At 33.1% G+C, this 13162-nt stretch overlaps 1 protein-coding gene across 1 annotated transcript in view; it reads right to left on the reverse strand.

Moving 5' to 3' along the window:
- LOC126881238 (protein fuzzy homolog) overlaps positions 1 to 13162 on the reverse strand; it is a 40568-nt gene that overhangs the window by 11928 nt on the left and 15478 nt on the right. Inside the window, exon 4 of the mRNA XM_050645388.1 lies at positions 11967 to 12164. Within this exon, the coding sequence (XP_050501345.1) occupies positions 11967 to 12164 (198 nt within the window). The remainder of the gene's footprint in view (positions 1 to 11966; positions 12165 to 13162) is intronic.

Below are 13162 nucleotides of genomic sequence, written 5' to 3' on the forward strand. Positions count from 1 at the left end.
ACAGAATATTCGATTAAATTAAAAGCAGCTAAAAGTAGTCACTTCATGAGACAGTTAAACGAATCATCAAATAAAATAAAATGTATTTGGCATTTAGTAAACTTAACAGTCGGGAAACAAAACAACTCAAAAGGACCTAGTGATAATAATAATAATTTAGCAGACAAATTTAACCACCATTTTGTTGAAATGGCTCCAAAGTTACTTGCTGCTTTGGATCCTATTAAAATAGGTGGGTTTACATCAGCATCAAAAAACCGTAATAGATGTTCTATGTTTTTATATCCAACTAACCCACAGGAAATAACTAGTGTAGTCGGAAGTTTTAAATCCAAACACAGTTGTGGTTTTGATCAGATTTCCCCTGAGTTATTAAAACAATGCATTCACGCTTTCGCAGATCCACTGACGGATATTTGTAATGCCTCTTTTCAACAAGGAATATTTCCTAGTATGTTTAAACTATCTATTGTAATCCCTTTATTCAAAAGTGGTGATAAAGATGACCTTAACAACTACCGTCCCATAAGTCTCTTATCTGTGTTTTCAAAGATAATTGAAACTCTGGTTTATACTAGAATAAACGCATTCCTAAAAAAGCATAGTGTCTTGCATAATTTTCAACATGGTTTTACATCTTCTAAGTCTACAACTACAGCTCTTGCAAATTTCGTCAGCTTAGTGTTGGATGCTTTGGACAGACGAGAGAAGGCATGTGGTTTATTTCTCGATTTGTCCAAGGCTTTTGATACTTTGGATCATAATTTGTTGCTAATAAAACTTGAGGGAATTGGTATTCGTGGTGTAGTTCTAAAATGGTTTACTTCCTACCTAGAAAATAGAAGACAAAAACTAAAGATAACATCTAATGGACTTAAATACGAATCAAACACGTTGGATATCCATTATGGTGTCCCTCAGGGTAGTGTATTGGGTCCTCTACTTTTTATAGTATATATTAATGATATAGCTTTGATAACTAATTCACTGAGTGGAGTTAACATCATCAGTTATGCGGATGATACCAACATTCTAGTCACAGCAACATCCAATCAAAATTTGCAAAATAAAACTACACAGATATTATCCACCATCAACAGTTATTTTTTATCCAACAAACTAGTTTTAAATGAAGAGAAATCAAAGTATATGATTTTCACCATCAAGCCACTATACAAGCAGCAATAGATAAAACAGACTGCACGAAGTTGCTGGGGGTCCTGTTAGACAGTAATTTTAAATGGTCAAACCACATTTCTAATTTGAAATCCAGATTAAGTAGCGCATGTTATGCATTGAGAATTCTTTCACGTCTCTTTAATACATCAATATTAAAAACAGTATACTTTGCCCATTTTTACTCAATAGCCAAATATAGCATTGAAGTCTGGGGTTGTACCTCTGAATTAGAGCAGATATTCGTACTTCAGAAAAGAGCTATTAGGATAATATATAAAATGAAATTTAGAGATTCTTGTAGAGGTATCTTTAGACAAAATAATATTCTTACAATTCCTGGTCTGTATATATTTTCGTGTATAATGTATTTACATTGCAAAATTTATGAATTCAATAAATTTCAATTTAACCATATTTATTCAACAAGATTCAGAGACAATCACTTTATGCTTCCACAGCATCGTTCTGTTTTGTTGGGAGGTAGCACACATTATGCAGCCATAAGTTTCTTTAACAAATTGCCAATAGATATACGAATGAATTTACATCAGCCAAACTTTCGGAGGTGTGTACATCAATACATTTGTGAGCTAGAGCCATATTCTACAAATAACTTTTAAGTATGTTTTGTCGTATTTATTAATTTATATACTTTTAATATGTACATTATATATGTCTGTAACTTTTACTTGTCTCATACATGTACAACTTTGTATAATGTCGCATGTGATGAATAAATTTGACTTGACTTGAATGCTGCTGTACGGCGTAGATCTGGTGGAGCAATAGCTCAAATTAGGCGGCCATCTCACTGGGGTTGATTTTATTGTTCCAATGATTACTCTCATGGTTTGATTAAGTTGGAAATCGATTTTGTTTGTAGAGTCGGACGAACATAAGTTTGGGATTGCGACGTAGCGTTTCGCGCAGACAAGCAAACCATTTCTACCAGTGGCGGACGGAAACAGGCAGATTTGAAATAATTTTTTATAAGTAAATTATAATAGTACCTAAATTATATTTAATTAAAGCGAAGAATGAATTTGTTTCTTTTTATTTTCATAGTTTTTAATAATTATGAGGCTTATAATCAGTTGCATTTGATAAAATAATGAGCAAAATATTAGGAGTACTTTAATATATGACAAATTCCTCAATACTTACAATTATTTAATAACATTATCAGCAAGGAAGGAAGGAAGGATTTCAACAATAAAAAAAATTAAACAAGTGTTTATTTTTACTAATTCTAATGTATTTATTTTCTAAACAATGATTCTAAACAAAGTTTTAATTACGATTCTTCGGATGATTCTAAGATATCTATTCCGGAATTTGAATCACTGTCCTCATCCTCAGAAAAGCTTTCTTCTGATGAATCAGTATTAATAAAAATTTTTAGGTTTTCCAGCGTAGCGTCTAACAAATGCTCTTTTTTTATTAGAGTGTCTTCATATTTATTTACGTGTTTACATATGCTAGCCCATTCTTGTATTAACACTTCTGAAAATTTTTTTCGTTATACATATTTTCAACATCATTTATGTTGAATGTTGTATTATGACTGGCCACCCTACCTTTTACCAAAGCTCATATTTTTTCTATAGGGTTTAACTCCGGATGATAGGCAGGCAAGCGAAGTACTTTGTGCCCGTGTTGTTCAAGCTCATGATCTAATACATAAACAGGTGGAAACCGTGGTTTATGGACTTGTATAATTTTGTACAATTCCGGCTTGGTTAAGTTTACTGGAAAAGGGATGCTTTTTTTCTTTAACCACTTAACCATAATATCCTTACGGCTGGCAGACGTCACATTTTTTCCATTGTTACATTGTCAACTACCAGGACCAAATTTTTGGGTAAGTTGGGTAAGAGCTGACTTCTGACCCACTTCATAAAATTAAGGTGGTTCATATCGTCATGATAGTCACCACTCTTGGATCCTGAAAGCAAAAATATCATGAAATTATTGTACAATTTTTTTTAGAGAATTTCTCGGCGAATTACAATAATAATTGTATACTATTATCTTTACTAAATGTTCCGTTATCAAAAGCTTTTTGCCGAACGACCTTTGCCTTGTTATTAGTTTCATAGACAGCCTTTTGTGAAATTTTTTTAACAGTAGAATTTGGTTTATTATGAAAATAAAAGTAATTATGGCTTACATCATTGTTATTGTTATTAAAATTAACTTTTTAATTATAAACATGTACCTGATTTAAAAATTAACAGAGCGTTAGGTACAAATCCAGTCTCTCCTCCAGCATGAACAATAATCAGCCTTTTACCCTTAGAAATTGGTTTCTTGAACGTTTTTCCACTTTGATCTCCCCAGTAATATGGTGGAGTATGGCTGCTGTGTATATAAGTTTCATCAGTATAAATTATGTTTCTACCCTCAGATCGAAATTTAATCAGCTGCTTTAAATACTCTGTTCGTTTTAAACGAATGTCGTAACTTTCCATTAGGACACTCCTATTGTCTTCGGTTTTTCTCCACCTGTAATTTGTTCGAGATAATTTGAAAAATATCTTTTCAAAAGTATGATGGTTTAAATTTTAAATGTATTAAAACATACAGACGTGAGAACAATTCATTTGAGAAAAATAAAAATTATGTAGAATCGTATGTAACCTTGGAGAGATTTATTTTTTGTTTACAGTTTTTCGGAAATCGAAATCTAAATAAATTATCGATTATAAATACTTGGTACTTTTGAAAAAACATTCTTCATAACTGTAAATTGTAGAAAGTTGAACTAAAACGACGTCAACAAAATATCAATTTAAAATACATTACCCATTATACAATTTTATTTTTTAAGCTGAATAATTACTTTTACTATGTTACCTAAAGCCTAATCCAATTATCGTTTTCCTTAATGTTTCCTTTGACCCTGGAAATCATAAATAATATTGTAAAAGAATTGTATCTATCTACCATTTTTGTTAAAAATGTATCTATATCAGTGTGTTTACGAAAAAACTTTTATTTCGTTCTAAACGGGTACAAACAATTGTTTTATAATTTTACTTACTCTATTTTATTTACCATAAAAAATATAGGTATCAATTTCCCATTAACTAATAATTTTTTGACTTTTAGACTATTTACCATTAATTGTAGGGGATCTTTTCTCGATGCTGTAGAAGTCGTATATAATATTTTTCACTTGTCCACTGCTCAATTCAATTTTTTTGGAACGACGTTTTCTTTTTGGACTTTTAAAAGATAAACTAGTCGCTCCACTTTTATTTACGTCTCTACCTTCTTTTCTTATTTTGGATAAGGCGTTTTTGCTTATACCCGTCGCTGCTAGAATCCTATCCCTACAATTACCAATGTTAAATGTTACTAAACGAAAATATTGCGAAAAAAATTGCAAAAGAAGAAACAGTGCCTAAAAACTCGTGTATTTGATCAGAGCATCCTTCCTGTTAGGACGTATGGCTCATAAACATGGACATTAACAAAGGCCAACATAAACAAAATAGAAATGACTCACAGAAAATATCTATTGTATTAATTCATGTTTTATTCCATGTTGGGAATAACACTTCAAGACAAAAAAACCAAACAGATAGATAAGAGAGAAAACAAACGTAAAAAATGTAACTGAGCATATTCAGGGTTAAAGTGGAGATTTGCAGGCCACAATGCGAGACAGGAAGATAAAAGATGGAATGCTGAAATACAAAACAGGAGACCGTGGACAGGAAGAAGAGGAAGAGCAAGATCTCAGATGCGATGGAAGGACGATATTGTAAAAGCTGCAGGGACTCATTGGAAAAGCATAGCCAAGGACAGACAGATATGAAAAGATTTGTGGAAGGCTTATGTCCAAAGGTGGATAGAAATGGGCTAAAGAAGAAGAAGAATCTGATGAAACTTCATAAATACAATTATAATAAGAAAATAAGAATAATAGTAACAGTAATATCAAGAAAATAAAATGTCATTAACAATACTTACGTCAATTTACTTAAAGGTATTAACAGGTTTTCGGTTGTTTTGAAATGTGCTGCCTTTGCTTGGCTATTCAATCCCAGCCCTTTGATTCCTATCTTTTTATGAGGCATATTGTTAAATAACTAATGACTTAACTTAACACACTAGAGATACACTATGTCTTAATACACTAATTACTACTGCTAATATACCAAACACTAAGCTAAAAACTATTATTAAAATATCCAACACGATCAAACCAATAAGTTAAACACTCTCTGCGATACGTAATGCACTTCTAACTACGACACTGGCGATCAGCAAACTGGCCGTTTCCATGGTAACGCTAGTAAACAAGAACCACTGCGCATCATCGAGTTTTGAATCATATTTCCAAACTTATGTTTGTCTGAGTTGTGCACAATATTCTGCCACTGAAAAAACCAAAGCAAATCTGCAGATCGTCAGCATAAGCGAATTTTCTCGATTTTGTTACAGATATATTATCTGCCATATAAAGGTTCAATAATAAAGGAGCTAGCACTGAGCCTTGAGGTAAGCCATTGTTAAGTTTTCTAACGTTACTCCGTGTAATAATTTATGTATACCTGAAACAGTCTGTTAGTTAGTAGATTGTTTATCAGCTGACAAGTTTTGAGGCAGAGTATGATTTTCATCAACTTATAAATAAGGCCCCCTCTCCACACAGTGTCATAGGCAGCCTTTAGATCTATAAATGTTATGGCAGATTTTTCACTTATTTCAAAGCCAACTTCGATAAATGTAGTTAAGGACAGCACTTGGTCACAGCAGCTTCGTCCTCTTCTACATCCAGCTTGCTCAATTGGTACAGCTTCCTCAATGGTGTTACTTATTCGGTTATATAAGAGACGTTCTAGTAATTTATAACAGTAACTGAGTAAGGCGATAGGCCGGTAACTTTCAGGCAGCTTGTTGTCTTTACCAGACTTTTGGATTGCGATAATTTTTGTTCTTTTGAATTCTGGGGGTAGCACAGCTGTAGTCACAATATCGCTAAATAATTTTTTAAGCTACTGTCGTGTTTTTGTACCAGTGTGGACTATAAACTCAGAATACATTCCATCGATGCCAGCTGCTTTTCCTGTTTTGGTTTGGTTAAGCGCTTCGTTTATGTCATCCAATGAGAAGGCACGTGAGTATTTTGATGTTGCGGGGGTATTTGCTTTAAGTTGTTTAAGAGCTCTTCTTACGGTCGATGTATGAGTTTTCTCAGATGGAGCTCGAGAGTTCCCAATTATTCCATTGGCTATCTTATTTGGCTCAATTGTTGATTTATTAAGTGTTGTGCTCTGCTTGCTTCGACCAGTTTGCGGATCAGTCCCCATGCCTTCCGACTGGACCAGAAAAATCAATATGTTGTACGGTAGACTTCCATTTATTGTCTAGTTGAATCCAGTGACTTCAATAAGTTGTCACACGGGATCTTCTGATTTTAAAAATTCGTCATATAGTTTTTGGCTTTCTTCCGTCCAGCCTGGGATGTAGGTACTCCTTTCGGAAACCTCGGGGGATATGTTTTTTGGCATTTTTTGCAGTTCGATAAGAGAGGGTGTTGCTACTAGCCTACTTTTATTTTGTTATGTTCGTACACTTCTCATGTGTGTTAAGTTTCATTTCAATACCCTACTAGTTGCTACTAGCCTAATTTTATTTTGTTATGTTCGTACACTTCTCATGTGTGTGAAGTTTCATTTCAATCTGAAAAAGCATTTTTTGTTTGCAAGCCCTTTAGTATCGACATATCGGGGTCTCACAGTATGTTTTTACAATGGAAACAATAAAGTATCGTTCAGTGATTGAATTATTTTTGATTTATTTTTGTAAGGTTTAAAAGCACAGGACATTTATGAACGAATGTGAAAGTATATAAGAACTCTTCGTCGTGAATTAATTCGTTAGAAAGATAGCTTGCTTAACCTTTTCACTGCGGCTAGTTATAAGAGTAGTATGGTCTCTGGTACGGCTGTTTCATGCCTGTACTGATCAATCCGGTTGCCGCAGTCAGTCGATGTAGTACTATGGCGAATAAATACGGTTCGCGCAGTGTATCAATACAGTGTATTCAGGACTGTAATTGCAATTTTGTAGAAGTAACTATTGTTGTTGTTGTCATTTGTTGCTGTTAGATTCTTGAAAATTAATAATTTGCTGACGTAACAGACCTTGTTCAACTGTTTGTAATTTTGTTTTTGAAGATTTTTCCGACTTTTATTAGGAGTGGCAAAACCGGATACATGTTTTTCAATTTTTGGCCCTAATTTGCAATCATTTGGATGCTAAATGCTACAAACACAAATTTTTAAAATTCAACCCAAAAATCTCAGATTATTTACTATTATTTTTATTAGATTATTTATCAAATTACCGGTCATAACGCTCTTGTACTTTTTTCAAAGTCAATATCGCGTTATTAGAAGCTGTAATTCACACAATTGAATTCTTAAACTAAAATGAAATAAGCTGGCAAACACTTTCCTATATAAATACGGCGAAGAGAAATCCTAAGATTTTACAAGTAAATTCTCCAGAGTGCGTGCCTGTATAAAAAGGTGCGGATTTGTACGGCTCCCGCAGTAAAGTATAAAAATTTGAAATGTATTGTAAATTTTGATATAATATGCCTAACTCTCTTCTATACGCAACATACAATACGCAAACAATCTGATTCATACGGTTGCCGCAGCGAATACCGAAAAAGGTTACGCGTATTTACCCGGTTCCCGTTGTACGGGCACGAAATTATTTTACGTATATGTCCTGTTCCCGCAGTGAAAAGGTTGCTTAATTGAGAAGTGGTCGTACATCGTACAAGCCTTGAAGACCAAAAACAGCAACAACACCAGAAATCGTAGAAAAAATACAGGATCTCATTGGGCAGTGTAAGCAGTATTTTGAATAAGGTATTGGACACCAGAAAGCTGTGTTCACAATGGGTAGGTACATCATTCTCTAACAACGGAATTCTAAAACACATTTGAATGCGACTTTCTTAGCAATATGCAGAACGTTTTCGAAAGGAAAAAATAGATTTTGTGCATCGATTCATCACTATTAGACCTGGATCCCGCGTAAGAAAGAAAAGTTGATTAACAGCAAGCTGAAAATTTGTTAATAGCTTAACGGTGTCTAGTCGGACAAACTTTGATGCACGGGAACACTGGAACAGGGGAAGTTTTAACTGTGGAGCATGATAAACGTGTCGTCCTGACAAGTTTATGATTGTGAAAAATAGCAAGTTGTTTTTAAGTTTATTCGATAGCCAACGTTATGTAATATATGCGAAAATGTTTGTCCGACAAAAACGTTGGGCATTTTAACGAGTCCGACACGTAGAACATGTCACATCACAGGAATTATGTTGGTGATGAATAGCAGTCTGATTTTTGCATGAGAGTTAAATGAAAGGTTAAAAAAGCAATTGGAAGTTCTGTCCGACAAAATTAATGGGAAGTTTTCGTAGTCGGACATTCTAAACAGGTAAGATATAGACAAAAATGCTGGTGATAAATAGCTTTCCGACAAAGACGAAATTTAATTAAGTAAATTATTCCTTACCAAGAATGACTGTTGTCGGAAAAAAATAAGGGGTAGATTTTGTAGTCGGACAATTTAAAAAAAATAATTTTTGAAATTTCAATAAGGGGTGATTATTCTATGTCAAAAGTACCTGCAATCAATTACAATCGATATCTTTCGATTTATGTCAACATCATTTAGATACCTCACTGTAATACATTTATAGTAGATCAGGCAAATTATATTATGGATTGAGTGGTCTAGCTATCTTTGTCTGCCACATGCGCGGGATCGCTTGGTTAAAAGAGATAGATAGACCACCTATCGACTTTTTGCACTGTATTCCCTGTCTACCCTTATGTCTATGAATACATTTCCATTTAAGAAAAACTGTCACTTTTGACAATAATTCATAATAAATTGCAATCGTAACTTCAAATTTAAACTAATCGATTTATTTTGGCAGCAAATTATTTCTTGCCATGTGACATATTAATTACATTATTATTTCATTTGTAGAAAGTTGAGAAAAATTACGTTATACAATTTTAGTAATAATTTATTTAGGTACCCTTTTTCAATCAAGCAAAGCATTATAGCACGAAGAATGATATTCAATAGAACTTTCACAATTATCTGGCAACTGAACCTCATTGAATTGATGACCAAGTATTTTACTAACTTTGTAAAATGTTCGAAAATTACTCAAAAATTTTCCATGAATGGTTTCACTTTTGATTTGGCGACTTAAAATTTAAACTGTTGACACTCAAAAATAGACACAAAAACACTCCATAGTTAATATAAATTTTAATTTCCAACACACGTGGCAAACAGAAACTCAGAGACCATGTACTTTCAAATACTACTTTGTATAGCACAAAGTGTCAACTGACAAATGCAGCCTTCTAATACATACTTCTAAGCATAATGTGTCATATTTACGTCTATTCTTAAAAGCACCGAAGTTTTACTCTTCACATTTTTCAATGTCGTTTACAGGGTTAAGATTTGAGTATGGTAAAAAATGTATACAACGTTTTTTGTAGGAAATTTTCCGTACTTTCTGATGCGCCTAATTAGAAAACCCTAAGAGATTGCTTTCATATGTTCTTTGACATTTTTTATTGTCATTTTGAGAATATCTAGAACAAACTCCACCCAAAAAAATAATTGTTTTGCAATATATACATGCATTGATACTTACCTCACTGTTTTTGGAGTGTGCATGTATATATTATATGCACATGCAAATATGTGAATATAAATAATAATATACAACTAAAATAGCTTTATCAATATGTGACTAAGTCATTCTGAAAAAATGTTTTTTATTTATTTCCTTCGATTTGCCCAAACTTTTTGTCCGACATATAACTTTTTGCGTTACAAAATATAATTTGTACATAAACAAATCAAAATTAGCTTGCTATTTATCACCAACATTTTTGTCTATATCTTACATGTTTAGAATGTCCGACTAGGAAAATTTCCCATTCATTTTGTCCGACAGAACTTCCAATTGCTTTTTTAACCTTTCATTAAACTCTCATGCAAAAATCAGACTGCTATTCATCACCAACATAGTTCCTGTGATGTGACATGTTCTACGTGTCGGACTCGTTAAAATGCCCAACACTTTTGTCGGACAAACATTTTTTCATATATTATATAACGTTGGCTATTGAATAAACTTAAAAACAACTTGCTATTTTTCACCATCATAAACTTGTCAGGACGACACGTTTATCATGCTCCACCGTTAAAACTTCCCCTGTTTCAGTGTTCCCGTGCATCAATGTTTGTCCGACTAGACACCGTTAAGCTATTAACAAATTTTCAGCTTGCTATTAATCAACTTTTTTTTCTTACGCGGGATCCAGGTCTATATGGAAGAGCCTTGAGACTATCACCATGATCCTGAATCAAAACAAGAGGCTAAACATCAAATCGCAAAACTTCAAAATACACGTTTAGGTACTGAATTCGCTCTGACGAGATTCACTTTGACAAATCCGCAATAGGAGACATACAACCCAACAATTCCTACTTCACACTATTAATTGCTCAAGTCAACTTAATCTTTCATTAAAAGAAGAATTATTAGAAATAGTGGGAGTGTATACTAATCTCATAAAACTTTGTGGAGTTTATTGCTACAAAATATTTTTATTTTGTACAATAAATAATTTTCTCATTTGTTATCAGTAGTAATTGCACGAGAGCTCTAAAATTATCGATTTGTTTCCCGAGTGACACTTTGACAGTTTTAATTTCACGACCCGAAGGGGAGTGAAATTATATCAAAGTGGCACGAGGGCAAAAAGTCGATAATAATTTTAGAGATCGGGGGTAATTCGCTGAGATTATTTCATGAATAAAACTGTCTTTTTAAATAATTTTAACTAATATTTTATTGATATCTTCACCTGCATATTTGCTAAACGTGTTTCTCGGTGTTCTCTGTGACAAGTTGTAAAACATTAATTGTCATTAGTGTCACTGAATGTTCATTTTTGTATAGTAACGAAGGGCATCTGACGTAATGCTTGACGACGGGATATTATCAAAAATTATCACTTTAATTTTTATTTCTGTAGCTTTTTATTGGTCAGCATCTCCTATGAATGAAATAGTCAATACATTATAATGATGTAAATAAATAATAATTGATTGGTGTAAGGTTTATGTTAGTTATGTCTGTTTACTATTAATAATATTGGCTAAGAGCAGGTATGTTCGGTTGTGTAGTAATTTCCAGTCACGTCTAGCAACTGAACTTCCCAAAAAAGAAATTACTAACGTCACGAAATTACTAACGTTGTGTATCGAAAAAGCGAATCGACTATATTCAATATTTTTGAAAAATCTATCGAATGACACCAAACACGACCTCCGACGGAGATGGGGTGGGGGGTTACTATAAAATATTAAATATAAGCCCCCATTTTTTATTGCAGATTTGAATTCCTTGCATAAAAATAAGTAATTTTTATTGGAGACTTTTTCCTAATTATGGATAGATGGAGCTATAATCAGAAAAAACAATTATTGGAAATGGTAGGTCCCCATAGCGCTCGAGTAACTGCAAATTTAGCATACTTTCCTCCCCTACTACATTATACTTTGTATTATCCAAGTATTTTATAAATATATGTAAACCTTGTGAATAGATGAACACCACTACCCTCGAGTCACTAGTATTTTGCACGATCACATGGTGAAGATATGAGATGAGATAAACAATAATCATTGCATAAAATATCAGTACTTACTGTAGGACTCTTGTGAGGCAAAAACACAGGTATATCCTTGGAATCGGTTGCATTTTCTGATACGGCAAATAAAGATAAAAGTCTTAATTCATCTGGATGCAAGGACCACCAACTTTCTGTTGCAGCTACTATTTTTCCATCAACCAATATGCAACTAAACATCGAGTCGACACATTCAGTAAACGAATCTAGAACAATCTAAACAAGAAAATTAATGCAACTAATCAACTAATCTCCGTTTGAAAATTATTGATAGCACAGTTTTTACAATGCAGGTACAACATAGTTTTTTTATGTTGCACTGTATTCGAAGTTAATGACTTCGAGTACAATGCAACATACAATACAAATAACCGGCATCACAGAATAACTAACGGTAACACAATTTTCATGCTCATGCGTCACGTAACTGGTGCAACCTCACTTTTGCGACTGACAGTGACAGTTGCTTTTAATTAAATTTTATATTTATATACAGTGCTAGTCAAAAGTCCGTACCCCCCTCGTATCTTTTGAACGGTTATACCTATAATAGTGAAATTTAGAGGGAGGAAATAAACGGACGTAAGCTTCTTAACTAGTCATGACAGGTGACGTAATAGTGACAGATGACTTAACAGCGCCACTGTGACAGATACTTTTAAATGGGACCTTATGGCAAGTGATACCTCGTTTGAACGGTATTCAAAATACCTATTCAGTCATACTAATTTTTTTGGGTTTTAGTTTATTTTGATTTTGGTGAATAAATTAAATAAATATAATATTGTAGTTGCGCATTTAACTAATAAAAATTCAAATGTCCGCCTATGGTTTTTTTGTCAAAAAAGTTGACGTTTTTCAATTTTTCAATTTTTATTAATTAAATGCGAAACTAAAATTTTATATTTATTTCATTAATTCATCAAAATTAGCATAAACTCAAACAAAATTAGTATGACTGCATAGGTATTTTCAATACATTTCAAACGAGGTATCACTTGCCATAAGATTAAAATTATCTGTCACACTGGCGCTGTAAAGTCATCTGTCATAATTACGTCACCTGTCATGACTAGGTAAAAAGCTTAGGTCCGTTAATTTCCTCCCTCCAAATTTCACTATTATAGGTATAACCGTTCAAAAAATACGAGGGGGGGTACGGACTTTTGACTAGCACTGTATGTTTTATTTTACAGTTAAATTTCATATTTAAT

The sequence above is a fragment of the Diabrotica virgifera genome, chromosome 3 (genome assembly GCF_917563875.1).
Source record: "Diabrotica virgifera virgifera chromosome 3, PGI_DIABVI_V3a".
Lineage (NCBI taxonomy): Eukaryota > Metazoa > Arthropoda > Insecta > Coleoptera > Chrysomelidae > Diabrotica > Diabrotica virgifera.